This window comes from Labrus bergylta, chromosome 17 (genome assembly GCF_963930695.1).
Source record: "Labrus bergylta chromosome 17, fLabBer1.1, whole genome shotgun sequence".
NCBI classification, from domain to species: domain Eukaryota; kingdom Metazoa; phylum Chordata; class Actinopteri; order Labriformes; family Labridae; genus Labrus; species Labrus bergylta.
The window spans coordinates 15,446,335-15,464,700 of NC_089211.1; the positions used below are offsets into that span (position 1 = coordinate 15,446,335).

Genomic DNA, 18,366 nt, shown 5'->3' on the forward strand with positions numbered 1-18,366 from the left:
TACAGCTGTAAATAAACTTTTAATAATCCTTTAACAGCCAATACATTTACATTAGTAAAGGAGAACCTTACATTAGACAAATTAAATATACACAACCTACATATTGATACCTTTACATTCTTGACCTTTTATCAGCATTCTTCCGTATCAGAACCAAACAAAAAATAAATATTAAATACCATAAATAGGCTTCATTACTCTGATGTACCAGCCACCTTCATACTCACTTATATTTTAAAGTCTTTATCAAACACATGAGTATGATTGTTGTTGAGAGTAGATCCACTAGGGCCAGCCTTAGGTCATCCTCAGAAGTAGAATGTGTTTATTTGTATCCTCTTTCTGTTCCTGCACACTTTGCTTTTCAGAGTCCTCAGCTCTCTTGAAACATTTGCTAGAAGCTCCTTGTAGGTTTTCAGCACCACACATCCATAGACTTTCTGCTGGAACACATTCTGAGGTGGAGGTAGTTCTGTCGGCCCCCCCGCCGGCTCCGGTATGGGAACATTTGGGAAGAGGGTCTGATAGAAGAGGTTTACAAGAGTAGCCAGATTCCTGCTGTGAGTGCTGACACGGGTGAGCCTGGCCAGCAGCGGGCTGGTGGGCAACTGTAAGTCCGTCTGCTGCTCGTACACACGTTTGAAATGTGGGACGAAGGCCTGGAGGTGTGTGTAGATGCTCACTATTCTCTCTGAGGGCTCCAGGCCTGAGATGTTGGGGTCAGGGACGCTGGAGACAGACACCTTGCAGAGGAGCTCTGATATTTCTCCTTGAGAGGCTTTCTGCAGACAAACAAAGCATAAAATGTAAATAATCCACATATTTGAAAGAGGAAAATGAATGGCAAGTTACTAAGAAGGTAAAAAGGTCAGCAAAGAAAATAATAATACACAGCAGATTTATGTCTATACTCACATATGTTTTGATTAAGTCAACAGATTCCTTCTGTACGAGTCTGGTGAGCTTCAGAGTCTGTTGCAGAGAATTCCCACACTGCTCGTTTCTGCTTGCTGCCACAGTTCGGGTTGAATCAACAGCCATAATCAGCAGGAGAGAGAGTAATGCTGAGGAGAAAGGAAACTGGTCAGTTTAGTTTCTCCTACATCCCGTCGGTCAGGGGAACTTCGATGTAAAGCCACAAGTTTATGGCAGGAGGGATAAAAATAGAATCTTCTATTCTTTAGGTGTGTTAAAAAAAAGAAAAAAAACAGCTTCTAATATAGTAAAGATTAAAATTGTACAAACATTTAAAGGCTGGAAAAGGTTTATTAAGATGTGGAGCATTGCCAGCCTCTTTAGATTTTGCCTAGAAAAAAAAAATTTTTTTTACTTTACTGATTCTGAAATATGAAACTTTGTTCAATAAACCATGAAGTAAAATTCGATCTGAAACTTCAGTCAGACTTCAGACATAGTCACACAAAATAACCACAACTGCATGCACAAACAAAAGTTAAGATTTAGTTTTGTCTTTTTAGATAAGAATACTTAGATAATTATTATAAAACTTACTTGTTGCTGGTTCCATAAACTGTCTAAAATGCATACTCTTTACATGACCATTCATTCTCCACTCGGTATCACAGGCAAATTGCAAGGACTGGTCATGATCACACTCCTTTAAAACTTTTGTAAAAGACAGAAACCACATTTGTCATAGGAGGAAATGACGTGCACTTTGTGAGGCAACCAAATTTACCAGAATTTCCTCCTTTTTTTTCACATGTACACTTTTTTTCTCCTTCTGTATTATAACAAGTGGGTAACGTCCCTACATGCCTCGTGTGTGAGCAGGCATGTATGGACGTAATCCTTTCATTATTACGTGTCTGACTATAAAGTGTAGCATTTTTAATAGAAATCATTTTTATTTGTGCATGGAAAGATACAGTATACAGAATATGATACTTTGAAATCCCAGGAGGGACATTTCCTACTTTATTCAGACAGATCTCAGACATTATTGAAGGATTTGAGGTCAAGCAACCTCTGACACACTTTAGTGACATGATTTCATACCGCCCTCTAGGGAGTGTGAGTGAGGTGATGAACTAATTGTTTTGCGTTCTATATATGGAGAGTAAATTACTTGAGTACATGTTAATTCAGTTCAACATAAACACATGTTCATTGAATTAAGTATAGTGTTAAATGTAACACAAAAAATGGATTTAATTAGGGTGATTAAAACACAAATCGTGCAGATATGGGTGCCAAGAAGATGATAACCAACAAAGTTTGCATCTATATGAGTAAATAAAAAGTTAACTCTTGAGCAAAGGAAGAAATCTGCATAAAAAACATAAACATCTTTGTTTTGATGAGACGTGAGTATTTTAAAGTTAAATTGTTTGAAATGAAGGAAAAGTGTGAATTAATCCAATCCCCGATTATAAGTATTAGTCCATCTCTTTATATTGACAGGTTTAGTCACCTTGTTTTGAAAAATAAAAATAAAAATCAATTTAACAGTTACAACTGCTCCTCAGACCTTGTGTGTCTTTTTGCAACATTAATTTCCATGTTGGCATCTAAGCAGGAAGCGGCCAGGGTCAGCGGAAATGCATTTCTCAATCAGAAACTTTTACAAGTGCGTAAAAGGGGGGGTCTGCTTGGCTAATGTAGGCGATGTGTCAGTGCAATGACGCCACAAGTTTATGCATCTGACCAGCTGTGCTCACGTTCTGAAGATGATTTAAAGATGACATATGATGATAGTTTTGCATCCTCAAGTGATTTGTTCGGGCATAATTATGTAAGATATGAGGGGGAAATCACAAATTGGGTTTTTCAAGTGTTGTCTAATCAGGAAAAAACTACCTGGAATCATGACACTGTGACATGATAAACCAGCTTTCTGAATCACAAGGGTTAATTAGCCCTCACATGGGTGCTATTTTCCTTTGATGTCACACAAAGAATGGGTAGGACAAATAATGAATGATCATATTTAACCTGTTCTCATTCGTAGTCATACAGATGTTAAGACAATTTGACATCATTCTTGGTTTAAAAATTGATAGTAAAAAGAGAGGGGCCATCTTTTAAAGGATCCCAACAAAGCTGGTATTAGACAACAGCTAGCACTGAACCACTAACTAGCTAATGCTACATAGGCTTAAAATGTTTATCATCTCACCACAACTTAATTTATGAGAAATTCAAAGAAAAAAATGCAGTAAAATTCTGGAGGGACATCCGCCATCTTTCATAAGAAATCATCAGATGTGATGACTCATTAGCTAGTGTTATACAGCTAATGTTAGCATTGAACCACTAACTAGCTAGTTCTAGGTAGAATACGTATTTATCGTTTCACCAACTTGTTTTATAAGCAATTTAAAGATAATTCAAATGTGGAGAGACCTTCTTAATATAATAAATAGTATGGTCTAGACCTGCTCTTTTTGTAAAGCGTCTTGAGATAGCCTAACATTTGTTAGGAATTGGCGCTATACAAATAAACGCTGAATTAAGGACATCTATCAAAGGAAATTAACAGAGCTAGTATTAGAGTGAGTAGCTATTTCTACATTAGTGGTTAAACTTCATTCCTAACTTTCCTATTGCAGAGTGTAAAACTAGCAAATGAAAGTGTAGTTCTGATCAGCTTCCAGCTAACCGTTATGTTAGCTAGTATGTGGATGATGCTAACATTAGCTGTTGTATCACAATTTAAGGAGTTATTATAAAATATGTTGTTTTAACTTAAATATTGGCAAATATCACTCCAGAGTTTTTACTGATGCCCAATTGAGAAGTGGTGAATTGATAATGATTAGTGGGATACATTGAATTACATGATCTGCAGTCAAAAAACACAACAGTTCAACACTGACAATGAACTTTTTACCTCAAGTATGAGGTAAGAGGACAATGGCTCATGTGCATATGAAGGATCAAGCTACATATCTATGCATTTAAAAATGCTCTTTAATAGCTGGTGTGATCTTGTATTATTTTGAAGGGCATCAAGTCTTTGTTTGAGGCATGATGCATTGCTGTGAAACCACGACTACTTGACAAAAGTCAGTAGAAACTCAACACACCACAACCCCTGTCAGCACTACTTAAGGTAAAAGCTTACTGCGCTTCTGTCAACCTTGGGGCTTTCCAGTTACCCCAGAGTAAAATAAGGAGGGGTTGTGGTGAAGAAGGCAACTGCAGACGTTGACAATTCAAAGAAAATTGTACAGTTGGATTCCTGCCAGCAAATACAAAACAGGCAAGCTAAAAAAACTCAAAATCAACACCTAAAGCAAGCCCTTACTGCTAGGAAGCCTTGAATACCCTGGAGGCTCCTTCTCACCTCTAGTTCCCCTTTAGGGTTAGGGTTATTTTTTGACCTGCATGTTTGTAGATTTACAGTAAATCATCACAAGTAGCACAACATAGGTCACAGAAGTCATTTTAAACCAAACAAAAGCAAAAGTGAGAAGTCCCAGACCACATAAGAGAGCATTACAAGGAATTCAAATTCATCAACATATGAAACGCACTGACAATTTGATGATGCAGGATGTCGACCGAGACTCCTTTTTTTCACAGAATCTCTTTTTATTTTGTCTTTGAACTGCACAGGAAATGGTGAATAAGGTTGTTTAGGAAAGTCCCCTTTATTCTAACGAAATACATCTTTGTAATAACGTAAAATCCACACAATTGTAAGGTTCATAACTGTTCTGAAGCTCTCAGGCAAACCTCATTCAAGCACCCCAATAGCACTTTTATTTATGGAACCATTTGTCCGCAAAGGCTTCAGTTATACGTGACCAGACAAAAGGCCATACTGCATATTATGAGAAACGTTTTCATCAAATTTCAGAAAGTTTGTGAAAATGTAAAAGGCTGAAAAATCTTGAGGAGCCATTCAAAATTCAGAACACACTCTGGTCAAACATAATAAATTCAGAATTTAGGTTTCTGCGTGTAAAACAAGAGCATTTAAGTTCTATTGCCATCAGAAATTTAATGTCATTGTAATTCCTCCATTTAAAATACTTTTTTTTTAAATACAAGGGACAGCTTTCATCTTTCAGCCCTGTGAGGAAAATGACCAAACATTAATACAAGTTGTGGCTTTCAAATGAAAAATAAAAACAGAGAAAGATCCTGCTGAACGTAACAGGGTTGCATTCAAGACCACCACATTAAACAATGTTTCAAAAAACTGACCCGTGATAAAATAGTATTTATTATTCATACATATACTTCATTTTCGAGTGTTTCACTGCATGGGGTACTCTAAATACGTCATGAGTGTTTGAAAAACTTCGGACTGTTTTGACTCATAGGGGGTCTTAGAATGTTTTACATTTTGTAAAAATCAATTGTCTCTCTTAGTCTTAGACCGAAAACTACAAGGCTAAAGGTGATATTAGAAATTAAGCACCAAACAATTATCTTTCCATTCAATATAAATGGAAACATTGTGCAACCTGTTCAATGACCATTATGAACATGGCAAAAAATATGTAAATCTGATCATTAGACACTAATTACTCAAATGCAATCTGGACCCACATGTAGTTGTATTTGCTCTTTTAGAAGCATCCATCCCATAAAGATCATCATACTGATATTATAAGAAGTCTGTGGTTCCATTCATCAGCATTTATACAATCTGAGAGTCTAGTGATTCGACTTAGCGATATATTGAGCTATCGTATGACCATATCTCTATATTATGAAACAAAAACGAAGCAAAGTCTTTATTATTTTTAAGCTCTGTTATCAGTAATAGACCAAAGTCTCTGTATGTTCTAGCTATATTCTCATGTACAAATATTCATATCAAAAGTTATACAGCACAATTCTCACCATTTTTCCTTTACAAGAACTTTGATTAGTGAACATTTAATGATTCACAAAGTTTAGATGAAACCAAAACAAAATGGTGCCGGCCTCAGTAAGTAAATCAATAAATAAAATATAGATAGAACAAACACGTAACTTAACTCCGCTTCAGGCACAACTTAAAGAAAGGCAATTGTGAAATTATCATATCAAATATGGCGCTTATGTCCAGTATCCATAGGCTTATAACGAAACAAAAACAAAAAATGCTTTTATTTACAAACAGCTAAAATCTCTGACAGATTCATGCTTCACTTCACAACCTGAATTTGTCCTTAAAGTGCATGCAATTATAAGCAGTTTTTACCAAGTGGGATCTTGAGTTGTGAGAAGATAAATGGGTCGATCAAGCTAACGCCAATTGATCCTACATATCAAATTAAAGAAAAAAGGTAAGAACTGTTGCCTAGAAAAGTGAGGGACCACAGTATACTGTATGCATAAGCACAATATGGAAGTATGACCAAAAAAGAAGAGATAAACTCTGACTTTATCCAGTGACCCCATACAGTAATATTCACATTCAGAGCATTAAATCATTAGAAGAAACTAAAATAAAGAAATCAAAAAGACAAAGCAGCTTAACACCACGGGGGAAGTCCGCAGCTCACATTCCACAATGTCCCTCCATGTAGCACACACATTTAGCATCATACAAACATGATGGGTTTCTACTTAAACATATCAAAGTGCCAATTTTACTAAAATTTCCTGATTTATTCATACCAAAAAGGAGGAAATGGCATGGAGGAAAGAGTCTGTTATTTATTTATAACACATACGTTTTGAGTTACACTGACTAGGTTTGAGTTTTATTGACATGTTGTTGTCTTTTGTTTTTTTACTTTCCCCCTTCAAGTTTCACAAAAGAAGTTCTCATTGCATGTTAACACCTCAAAGTCAAAGATGCAATATCTATGAGAGAAGAAAAGCAATAGAGAGTCGAGTTATCCGGCTTTGTCAACGTGGATGTGACAAACGGTCATATGGACATGAAAAGCGGCATGGATATGTTGTCCTCTAGAGATAAATCCACTTTCATCTGTTGTCTTCTTTGGGGAAGTCCAGAGATCCCAGGCTGCCAAAGCCCAGGCTTCTACTTTCACTGTCAAAATTGTTCATTTCTCTGTCCTGACGTTCCAACAAGTGCTTAATCTTTTCAGTACGCTCCTTCTGAAGGGCCGCCAGTTCCTCTTCAATCTGTTATTCAAGAAAAATTACAGTGGTTTCTATTCTATATCGACACTCAATATGAGCATTAAATCATCCTGTAACTGTAATAGTAATATATTCATCAATAAAGTCCTTATCAGATTTTAGAATTTGCTGCTTTTTCTTAGCCATTATAAGACAGTACTTTGAACACACATTTTACAATGTTACAGTCCAAACATCCTTTGATGATATTTCTTGTGTATTTATTGTACCGTGCACGTACATTTTGAAAACTCCACTAAATTTCAACTATTATAATTATCTTTGCAGTGAAAATGTTTCTATTAATGGTACTTGTGTATTTCTCTTAATAGTCTCTTTACCAAACAAACATCATGTTAGTCAGCAAAGTTCATTAATGAAGGAATGTTTCGTAGTTGCGGTGCTACTGTCTGTGGTATATGCCAAGTTGATCAAATGTTCAGTTTGTGGCAAAGGGTTTAGTACTTCTCATCTATGTCTACATAGTTGAAGAAAGAAGAAACAAAAAAAGAGTCAACAACAAAGCTACCTGCTCTGAGCGTTTCTAATCATACACGAAAAACCTACAGGTGTAATGTAAATCATATTTGACCTCTTAGTTTAGTTTGTTTAAATGTTAAAAAGGTGCTATACTTGGACATATTTCAACATGATAAGGCACCAAAACCAGAAGTAGACATGAATGTTAAGCAGAGTTTATGCAATATTGAGACCTTTATACAATAGGTCTCATGAGAGTTAAGGTCAAGAAATTCCTTAAATTCATCAGAATTTATTCTCTGGAGATCATGGATATCTGTTGGAATTTTCATTTAAATTTCTCCTTACATTTGTATGAGCTGTGACACCTGCATGGAAGACTAAATGGTGCGATCCAAACACACCTATCCAAGGCACGGAGAGAGTCATCCTGCTGCTTTGTCTTAAATTGAGGAAAACTGCACTCCTGAAGGTTTTTACTAAACAGTATATTACTGTTTACTTTAAATAATTTTTACATAATGAGAGTGAAAACTGTTAAAAAATTTAAAAAAGTGGCACCGCCAGCTTCCTCTGCACTGTGAGCTATCCCAGCATGCTTTGCAAGCAGCTGAAGGTGTGGTCCAGACCATCCACGCAATGTTTTTTTTCTATAATCATGTCAAAATAATGCTTTTAAAGAAAACTGTGATATATCATGAGGTAAATAAAACCTTTGGGGTGCAGGTTTCATTGAATATACTCGTAATTTCAAGACAAGAGAGCAGCAGTACTGAGCGGGTTGTCTCTTTGGGACTTGAGTTTGCACAGTGAGTCTGCACCATTTTCCTTCGCTGTCTTACCCTGTCAGGTTAAATGAACAAAAAAACGAGTGCCCCCAATAAAAGTTAGTATTGCTGGTTATAATGATCATCATGATCATGATTGTGGCCTCTAGGGGGCAATAGAAGAGCACTAAATTGTAAAATCTAACATCGTATCTGCTGCTGCTCGAAATAATGTAGTTATGTTAGGAGGTATCTTTCTAGTTATACATGTTCATTACCATCCTTATGGTATCACTTTTTATAGAGTATGACATCATGCTGCATTTATATAAAATATTTTAAAATGTCTTCGAACTTAAACCTACCTTCTGTTCAAGGTGCGCTCTGCGTATGGACACCTTCTGCTCGAGTTTCTGCTGCTCTCGCTCGTGTTGGGTCTCCATCTGTGACTGGGTTTTTCTCTGGTAGGCGTCCAGAAGCTCCATCTCCTGCTTCAGCTGCTGCTTCAGAGCCTGGCACTCTGTTTCCTGCTCTGCGTCTAATCGCATCTACGTACCAAGACACACTGGGGTAGTTATAAACACATTTACTACAGGCACAGGTTGTCTTTCATTTATAAAACTACAGGTCAAAACTGGGGCATTATAGGATCTCCGTACCGCTTGTGAGGCCATCATCTCGTTGATGCTCTGCTCGTACTGCTCAGCTAGTATGGCCAGCTTGCGTGTCTGCTCCTCTTTAAGGCTCTTAAGGATGTTCTTATGGTCGCCTTTGGGAGAAACCTCCAGCTGATGGTTCCTCAGAGCTTTGTACTGCTTGTTCTGCACCTTGCAAGTGTCCTGGAACTGTTTCTTGATCTGCATCTCCAGCGCCTACATCAGGTTAATTGACAAATTAATCTTCTGTTCTGATGTTAACCCACTTTTGTTAGAGGTAAACATGGATTTTAACTGATGCAAAATAGTTTATCAGTTAGTTATGTGACTCTTTCCTGCAGTCTCTCTCTTAATTTGACTAATTCCACTTTGTTTTCAAGATATGACTACAGAGAAAACCATTCTAAATTGGATTAATAGGTAAAGGTGAATATTTTTATAGTTTGTTTTAATGCCTTTGAACGTTGCATTTTCATACAGAAAATTCTCAATTTTCAATTTAAGATAAAACTAAGCAATAAGGTCAATAGATTAAGGGAAAAGAGAATATTCAAATTATTCAAAGATATTCAAGTTCCCTCTGGTCTAATATATGTCACAAAGATAACTGGAGAACGCTGGATAACAACATTGAAGCAAAGAGAAAGATGTTCACACCTTGAGGTTTCTGGGCTGCTGCCGCTGCTCCAGAGTGTGTTTCCTGTGTAGTTCTCTCTGCCGCCTCCCGTTGTATTCCTCCTGGTTTTCGAGCTCCGTCTGGTGCTGCAGCCTCATGAGCTCAATGCGCAGCTTCTGGAGCATTTGCAGCTGCCTGCGCTCCATGTCCTGTGTGGACTCGTCCTGCCGGATCATCAGCGCGTGCTCCATCTCCTTCTGAGTCCTCTTCTTGTTCAGCTCCTGGGACAGGGGATTGTTTGCAATTTTATTTTTAAAAAAATACAACTGATGATCCTGATTGGTTCAGCTGTTTTTTTGGTGTTCCTCAGAGATCTGAGTTAGGTCCTCTTTTTTTTAAGTTCCAAATTTAATAAAGTATAAAATATAGTTTTCTTCTTTAAACTGATTTAGATGACAGGTTTCTTTAATGATAATAAGTTTAATAAGTTAAGATAACATGTCACACATAAAATTGTTAATTGCTTAGCCATATGTAGTGGTTTAGCCTACAGCCTACAAATACTTTTCAGCACCTTTTACAATTTACCTGAAAAGTGAATTGTAGTCTTTTGATGTTTACATTGTGATCTGTTTTGTAGGAAATGACATTACCTCTCTGAGTTGCTCCTGTTCAAACTCATGCCTCCTGATCAGACTCCGGCGTTTGAGGGCCCTGCAGCTGCGGTCGTAGACCAGCCTCTGCTGGGCCAGCAGGTGAGCCTCTTCCTCCGCCTGAGAGCGCTGTATTGTTTCTTTGTGCCTGGACAGACGCTCCTGCTTCTCTTCCTTGGGTGTACAAGGGTCTTCACTCATCTCCTGTAAAACACACACAAATAAAGAGTTACATGAGCGTGATCAACTGAAGACAATGACTTATAATGTTGGTTTAATGTTCCACAGATGAAATGTTTGAAATAATGCTCATTGCACTATATTTGTTCATGTCACTGACGTCTTTGATCTTATCTTTGCAAATCCTGTACTCCTTTTTCTGATCCTCCAAGAAAGAAGTCAGCTCTCTCTTTTGCTGAGCAACAATCTGTTGCTGTATCCTCCTCTCTTCTGCTGCAACTGACTTCATCTGTGAAGAAACGTTCAAATATGAAAATAAGCACCCTTCATTGATCTGTTAATAGCCATAAGTTTGACATGAAGTTACTTAAATCACTTTGTCATTCCCATACCTCTTTGTCAGTTTGAGCAGCGTGCCGTTTGGCCAGTCGTTCCAGCTCAATGTAAGTGTTGTTTGCATGTGTCTCTAATTCCTTCTGCAGCCGGAGCCTATGCTCATCCATCTCGGCCTTTAGCCTGTTCTCCAGGGCGATCAGCTGCTTCTGGTGCTGCCGCCGCATGCGCTTATACCCAGACATCTGCTCCCGCAGCTCAAAGTCCTGCTCATGCTCCTGGATCTACCTGATGACCTGGGGAGAAAGAAAAAAGGAAGACGGTAGATAGATAAGTTAACGTGAGATATTTCTGTTGTGAAGGACAGCCACTGCTTTTAAGGTTCATACTCACAAAAAAGGAAAGTTCCTAGATTTAAAGAGCTTCAACTGTGTAATTTCATTTACATTCTTAATAAATCCAGTCCTGGTTAAAAAAAAAAAAAAAAGAGGCAACATGGTTTAATAAATCTCGTCAGCACCATTTCTGATAAATAAGTAAAGTGTATGTGGAACCATATGGGACAAACTGTGAAATAGGCTACATTTAGAATTTTAATGAGAATAGACAGAGAAATGCAGCATTTACAACTTGACAAAATCCAAACTGGGGGTAGACATCAGGCAGGGATTTTTATGGAAAAGATATAAATGCAACAACACACATGAAAGCAGAGGCAGAGAGGGAAGCTGAGGATGGAAAAAATGACATCCATTAACAGGATCTGGTTGCCATGACTACAGATGTACAGCTGAGAACACAGACACCCCTCTCCTTCCCCTCTCCTCCTTACCCCCCGCCGCCAGCACGCGCACATACACTCACACACGCACGCACGCACACAGACACACGCGCGCGATGTAATGCATAAGCAGGGAAAGAGTATGAGCTGCGTACCAAAGATGCTGATTTGATGGTGGCAATGTGTTCACAGATCTTGCAGTCGAGAGACCGGCTCTTGTGAGAAGTAGGCCGCAGCTCTGGCCTGGTGTCCCTGTGCACAGCCTCATCCCTCACGCAAGCATGGTCCTGCAGGGGGGGAGGAAAAGGAGGAGATAGTGGGGCTGGGTGCTTCCCAGGCCCTCCGCACTCGCCGATTTTGCTAGAGCTGCTATTATTGCCGAATCTCCCTGAATGCAGCACACATCCAGCTTTAAATGCATCCTTCCCCTGCTTGATCCCCCGCTACTGGCTACAAGTTCTTCCTACGAGAGAAAAGGACATAGCCAAACAATTGCAGGCACCACCGAGAAGGCAGCTTCTAGATGTAGTCGTCTTTTTTATCCGGCGTCCCCCTTTTCCCAAAGAGAAGGAACCAAACGGCTCCGGTGGAAAAGGGTGAATTATGCAATGCCTACCATTGATAATCGGAGAAAGATAACACAGGGTTGAATTTTACTGCCACTCTCCTTTTCCGTTTCAAAATGCAAGAAACGGTGGGGAGGAAAAACACTTTCCCTGTGTTCCAATGGTTGCATGTAGTAGCATATTTAAAAAGATCAGATTCAGATAAGGCACATCCAAACATGGTTTTCCCTCGAATATGTCGCTTGATGATCCGTTTGTATTCCACTCCAATTTCTGTCCTACATTTACAGCGCACTTGGTCATGGTAGGTGGTTCTGGTGCCTTCTATTCATCTCTTTCCTCTGTCCCTCTTCTACACTCCCCCTTCCTTTAAAGAGACACCGCAATACTACAGCCTCATCTCACGCTGTCTCCCCCCTTTTATTCCTACACATACTGATAAGATTTTCGTATTCTTGGAGCTAATTTTAAAGTAAATGAAATTAGTGTCACTTTTGGGAGATTATTCAGAACTATCACGCTCTGCAGGCTGTTGTTACATATTGCAATGTTGTTGGTTTTTTTTTAAAATAATAATATTATCTCATGTTAGGAGTTTAAATAAATAAAATGATTAGTCCATGGGAGTAATGCTTGAAAGTGGAAATCTCAATACATTATTCATAGGCATAGGTGTATGGACAGGTGCACCACCTGAATAGTGCACCTGAAAAAAATGGCATAGTGACACCATGTGGTCAGTTAGGTGTCTGCATGTTGTACAGTTAGTAAATAGGCTAACTGTACATTTAAGAAAAGCACATTGTGTTCACTGCACGATGTTAGTTCAACAGATTTGCACCTATAAAATAGCCGTCCATTGCCATTTTGGATTGTGTGGGAAACTTATCTTCTGGTCATATATAGACTGTATAAAACATGACCTTATTGACCTCACTCATTGGTTTCTGAAGACGCATTTTGAAGCCCAACTAAGAAGGTTACCATGTTGGAAATGCTATCTCAACATAACTTTCAATCAGTCTAATAACAGGAAAAAAGGTAGAGTTGAGCTTAAGCCTCCTACAATCAGTATGTGCAAACCTCATAGTCAAGTCAGCCTTTTCCTAATCATTTAATAAAACGCTTAGCCTTAATATCATCCTAAAGGCTAAATTATAAGAAAATTCAAACCATGTACAGTTTTTGTTCTGGAACCTAATGAGGACTCCTGTGTAGGCTTTTGTAGCCAGCCTCAAGTGGACACTTGAGGAACTGTGGCCTTTTTTACACTACCCCTTTGGCAAGTGCAGAAAAAAGCATTGCCTGCTTGCCTTAGTTTAATAATTTATCTTATCTACAACAAATTTGGTGCATACCATATTCAAATAACTCCAATAAAACTTAATAGCTAATTTTTGGTTTCTATATCACTTAATGTTTGTCTGTAATCATAATGACATCGCCTTATACCTATTTTAATGCTTGCACCCAAGTTTTGCAGATTTGTACCTTTAATTCCAGTAATCCAATGCAAAATATTTCAAACAATTTTTGTAGGGTTGTTTCTACAATCTTCAGTAAAAATGATCGCTGCAAAACTGTTGTTAGGTCGGTTTTTATTCTTAAATTCAGCTTGCTGGCCACATTCAATCACCAGAGATGATGAAGTCTTATAGTGACCACTCTTTGAACAGCCCAGTGAAATGCCGACATGTTGCATCTTTGCAATGGTCGGAAAAATATGTTTTATTGATTACCTTGCTATGGCACCTTCTGACCCAAACAAGCTCCTCTATGGTGTAACACAGTGAGTGGCTGTCTGAAAGCAAGTGAAGCAGCTCAAATATGATTGGCTACCAACCCTGTCCTCCACTAATATAATCTTTAAAATTATAGTTCTGATTTTAAAGACACTTAGGGGCGATCAGCAGATGAATGAAAAATCAAACAGTTCTTCATCCCTGTTAATATGAGCAATGTTTATCATAGATTAGGGGGGTCTATTTTAAGGGTTCTGTTGACACACGTCATTTATGTCGATAACAGTGTGCTTTTTAACTGCTCCTTCTGTAATTCAAACAATAACATCTAACTCTGCTGTCATGAATGATCTATTTGTTGACACTGAGTGAGTAAAAAACAAAACAATCTCTCTCTAGGTTCCCTTTGTGTGTAATATTCAGGTAAAGCACTAGATGTCACTGTTGCCTTTTGGGTGGCCTTCATCAGATCCGCTTTGTATCTATCGGTTACCCTTTACCTTGTAAGCTGTCTTGAACTGTCAGAGCTGAATCATTACATCATCACAGTTTCTCGATTGCCGAATACCTTCATTTCATCGAGCTCCTGGCAATGATGTCCTCAAGAACGCTACATGACCGCAGTGATTTCAAACAGATTTTTTGGGGGGGCTAATTTGGAGGAAATCTAGAGAGTGAAAATTGTACTCATACAAAAAAATAAAGCAGTGTCCAAATATCAAACCAAACAGGACTGTTAGTGCCCTCTGGTGGTACATTTGACAAAAATTGGATAAACTATGACAAAAGGAGCAAAGATTCATAATTAATTAAGATTATACTGACTGAATTGGTCCTCTTATCTGTTAAGGAAAATTATAAGTAAGGAAAGACACTCATAAAGAATGTATTTGTTTATTTTCATGGCAGAAGCTTACATGTGCCGAAGATAGAAAATGTTCATTATGGCTGCTCATTCAATGCAGCAGTGTGCAACTCTTAGTACGAACACAAAATAGATCTGCAGCTTTTAAAACAAATACAATGCATGTATATGATTCATTTTCTACTATATTACCCTGATACACACAAGCAGAATTACTTGTAATGTAATAGTCAGCAACTACTGTATCACCCTTAAAAAGCTGACAAGTTTGTCGTTGTTGTTTTTCTAAATAAAGACTTAAAAAGTGCAAGGAAAAACACATTACATTATGTTTTAAAACGAAGGCCATGCCAACCCTTTAGAGTTGACGTGCAAAAAAACACTTTATGTTCAGAGTCACTTCTGAGAGGTATTGCTCCGTGTGCATTTAATTAGTATTATATAGGAACCTCTTAGCATGAAAACTCACTATTTCAGTAAATTTCATTGACTGCTGTACTCTAACAAACAATTATCTCTTTTCTTATGTCAAAGCTTACAAACAATGAAGCAACAAACAATGAGGGCCACATTTAACTGTAGACCCAAAGTCAGCTCACTACTGTCACTCTTCACCGTCCTGTGTCTGTCTGATCTGCACCGGAATTACGATCTCATTGGTTGTTTCACTGAGGGACGTCCCGGGGGTGGGGGCCTCTACGGACAACACGCCGTCACCAGAGAGAGAAGAACTGATGTGCTGCAGGTCAACTCCCTGTGGCAGCCTTAAAGAAATAAAGAAGTTTATCACCATCGAACATCATCATCTACAAATCACACACATCAAAAATCATCTTGTCCAGTCGAGACATTTTGGAGGTTTGAAGTATTTACCGTAATGAAGCCCTGCAAGTCACAGAGAGGGATCTTTTTTATTTTGTATGGTCAAGTTAAGAAAAGTCTGTAGCATATGTCGGCAACAAGGCAATTCAAAATGCTTCACACACAACATCAAGAGCATCATGACAAAGAGAAAAGTAATCTTTCTCTTACAAGATGATTATCATGTTCAAATAAGTTGTTGGATAATGATCATGGGCACAAACAAGTTATTGTCCTGTGCAAACATGTGATAATAAGAAGTTGTTATCTTGTGTGAGCTAGTTATAATCTTGTGGGAACAAGTTATTATCCTGTAGAACAAGATAATTATCCTATGCAAAAGGTTAGAATTTTGTAGGAGAAATACAAAAATCTTGTGTAAACAAGATCAGTTGTGTGCACAAGGTATTCCTGAAGGTAATTTTTGTGTATGCACAAGATATGAAATTATCTTTTTCCACTTCCGGGGCTCCACAGTCTTTACTTTTTGCCTTGTTATTTTGTATCCATGTTTATATAGCCTTCCTACAAGTTTATCCATTAGTTTATATTCCTAATCTTTTCATATAATACACAGCAACCATATTTAATCTAACAGAGATCTACGACAATTGATTTAAAGTAACAAAGTTGTCTTATTCTCAATGTAACTTACTTGTATTTCCGGGTGAAGCACCTTGAAACCGATCCATGCTCATCCTGCTTTTCCTCATGATTCCCTAGTATTAACAATAAAGCTTCAGTATGTGCACAAAGAATGTTAACTTATTACAATATTTGTGTCACATTTTACAAACAGCTTATGGAAAAAACAGGCCTTTTTAATATACCTGATATTTGCAAATAACCCTCCTTGGTTGAGATTGTAATTTCCTCAGGTGAGAAGTGATTGACATCCAGTTTAATCCTCCAGCTGTCCTGCCCTGTCTGGATCTCTGACACTCCACCTGTCAGCTGCCTCACACCCTTTTCATTCACCGGTGCAGGGCGCTGACCACAAAACGGAGGCAGAAGAGGAGTTTGTGTATACCCAGGCCAGGAGAAAGATGCCATTCTCCTCTTCGCCCAGTTTAACCAGTCCAGATCACTGGAGTCAAGGAAAGGAGGGAGGCCAAAATCCTGGGCAAAGATGAGGTTTGGCTGAGTCCAGTTTGGGAAAGGGTCCCACCTGACATCTCGGCGGAAAATGGGACGGGATAGTTCTTTATTTTGGTCACCCATATCTTAGAAAATCCGTTCAAAATAAGGGAGGAGGATGCTGAAACTGTTAGCCTGAAGCTCCACCCGCACAAACAAGTCTCGATTTATGAGCTTGACGCTTAACTAAAAGGAGTTCAACAGACAGTGAGCTTGAGGTCTGAGGAAAAGGCTCCTGTGCTCAGGCACTTTATATACCCAGCTGATTCATTTTGACACTTGTGATCTAAGGGTCGAGAATGAGCTGTGGTGTTACTCCCTGGTTGCCCCGGGACCTGGAGAGGATCATGCTAATTATTTGTATTTATATCTCTGGAGAGTCTGTGGCAAGTTGTTGGTGAGTGACTCTGAGGGCAACAAGCAGATGGATTATACAGCACTGGCCTTTGCAGTCTTGTCACATACTGGTGCCCTTTGTCCAGAGAAATCACAGCCTTGTGTTGTGTGAGGGAACAGCCAGGACATTCAGTAACGCAGTAAACAACACAGCTTGTCTCTAAAGGAAAGGTTGAATGAAAACACTCAAGACTAAATAACATGGTCATGTGTCGGTAGGGGAATTTATAATGCTTAAGTCCTGTTTGATAAAAAAAAAAAAAAAAATAGAAAGAGGAACTGGATGAGTGATGCCGTTGAGTGATTGTGAGGAATTTTGCATCTAGAGCTACGACCTCATGTGCTATGTTGAACAAATAATGACCCCAGCCTTCGAGACATAAATCCAACTACTCCCCATCAGAGAGAAATGTTTTTTATTAATGTTACATTCCATTAGTGTTCATCCAGAGCATTAGCCAAATATATTAGCAGCTCAGGATTGAGCACAGCATGGTAGAAATACAAAGATGCATGATGCTCAGCACCACCATCTTATCTTAGCAGGTTCATTCCAGTAAATGCTACATATTGTGGGTAAACCCAGAATGTGAGCTTGTAGATCAACAGTCAACAAGATTTGAAAAGTAAGTTAGGCAATGGAAATGGAAACTGAGTGGAAAGTTAAAGGTAAACAAGTCAGAAATTCCTGCACGTTAGATGTTGAAAATGTTATATATGATAATTCGGATAAAGGATATAATCTTTACACCAATACTTTGGGAAACCTCTTTAACACCTAAATCTCAAACAGCAGCCTGGAATTGTGTTTCTTCTTCATAATTTGGCTGTAAGTGTCATAAGATGTGCCATTAGTTAGTGCTTTGGCTCCCTTTTCCTTCATTACTTCAGTTTTCATTATATTGAAGTTATTTGGCATTACTGTGTGATGTGAGCGGCAGAGTTTAAATGAAAAATCTATTCACACAATTTTTGATCAATTCACACATTTGGAAACAGCTTTGCAACAGTTAAAGCTCCAATTCTTTAGGTTAAAGGTCACATATTTTGCAAAATACACTTTAACATGATTTTCTAACACTAATGTGTGTCCCTAGCTTGTCTGAAAAAAACCCAATGTTGAGAAAAGTCAATTTTCTCTGTCTTTTTTTAGCATGCTCCACTTTCCAGAAAATGTTTCCCCAAAAGGCTGTTTGGAGATTTTGCCTTCATGACATCACAAAGGCCAGTAACCCCTACCCCCGGGTTTGTTACACTCCCACAGCTAGGTGTTTGTTCTG

The 18,366-nt window shown here is 38.3% G+C and overlaps 3 protein-coding genes across 3 annotated transcripts; all 3 read right to left on the bottom strand.

Annotated features, from left to right (window-relative positions):
• On the bottom strand, window positions 1-4,369 carry m17 (IL-6 subfamily cytokine M17). The gene is made up of 3 exons (XM_020657350.3): window positions 1,513-4,369; window positions 916-1,064; window positions 1-782 (listed from the first exon to the last, which is right to left on the bottom strand). The coding sequence occupies exons 1-3, from the start codon at window positions 1,649-1,651 to the stop codon at window positions 309-311; spliced, it is 762 nt and encodes a 253-aa protein (XP_020513006.2). The 5' UTR covers window positions 1,652-4,369; the 3' UTR covers window positions 1-308.
• A 580-nt stretch (window positions 4,370-4,949) lies between these two features.
• Window positions 4,950-12,434, bottom strand: taok3b (TAO kinase 3b). Its single transcript, XM_020657346.2, has 8 exons — window positions 11,675-12,434; window positions 10,798-11,034; window positions 10,566-10,694; window positions 10,226-10,429; window positions 9,614-9,853; window positions 8,960-9,172; window positions 8,666-8,848; window positions 4,950-7,056 (listed from the first exon to the last, which is right to left on the bottom strand). The coding sequence occupies exons 2-8, from the start codon at window positions 10,981-10,983 to the stop codon at window positions 6,895-6,897; spliced, it is 1,317 nt and encodes a 438-aa protein (XP_020513002.1). The 5' UTR covers window positions 10,984-11,034; window positions 11,675-12,434; the 3' UTR covers window positions 4,950-6,894.
• Window positions 12,435-14,705: 2,271 nt separating this feature from the next.
• Window positions 14,706-17,007, bottom strand: LOC110001827 (heat shock protein beta-1). The gene is made up of 3 exons (XM_020657349.2): window positions 16,384-17,007; window positions 16,209-16,272; window positions 14,706-15,456 (listed from the first exon to the last, which is right to left on the bottom strand). Exons 1-3 carry the CDS (start codon window positions 16,772-16,774, stop codon window positions 15,297-15,299), a joined length of 615 nt encoding a protein of 204 aa, XP_020513005.1. The 5' UTR covers window positions 16,775-17,007; the 3' UTR covers window positions 14,706-15,296.
• Window positions 17,008-18,366: the final 1,359 nt, after the last annotated feature.

Excerpts from the sequence above, each read along its gene's own strand:
- LOC110001827 (XM_020657349.2), bottom strand. The coding sequence starts at position 16,774 with ATGGGTGACCAAAATAAAGAACTATCCCGTCCCATTTTCCGCCGAGAT. Across the intron at positions 16,273-16,383 it reads GGGTTATTTGCAAATATCAG|GGAATCATGAGGAAAAGCAG; the intron begins GTATATTAAAAA and ends TGTTAATACTAG. Across the intron at positions 15,457-16,208 it reads TGCTTCACCCGGAAATACAA|GCTGCCACAGGGAGTTGACC; the intron begins GTAAGTTACATT and ends TATTTCTTTAAG.
- taok3b (XM_020657346.2), bottom strand. The coding sequence starts at position 10,983 with ATGTCTGGGTATAAGCGCATGCGGCGGCAGCACCAGAAGCAGCTGATC. Across the intron at positions 10,430-10,565 it reads GCAAAGATAAGATCAAAGAC|GAGATGAGTGAAGACCCTTG; the intron begins GTCAGTGACATG and ends TGTGTTTTACAG. Across the intron at positions 9,173-9,613 it reads AGCAGCCCAGAAACCTCAAG|GCGCTGGAGATGCAGATCAA; the intron begins GTGTGAACATCT and ends AACCTGATGTAG.
- m17 (XM_020657350.3), bottom strand. The coding sequence starts at position 1,651 with ATGTGGTTTCTGTCTTTTACAAAAGTTTTAAAGGAGTGTGATCATGAC. Across the intron at positions 1,065-1,512 it reads GTTTATGGAACCAGCAACAA|CATTACTCTCTCTCCTGCTG; the intron begins GTAAGTTTTATA and ends CTTTCTCCTCAG. Across the intron at positions 783-915 it reads TTGACTTAATCAAAACATAT|AAAGCCTCTCAAGGAGAAAT; the intron begins GTGAGTATAGAC and ends GTTTGTCTGCAG.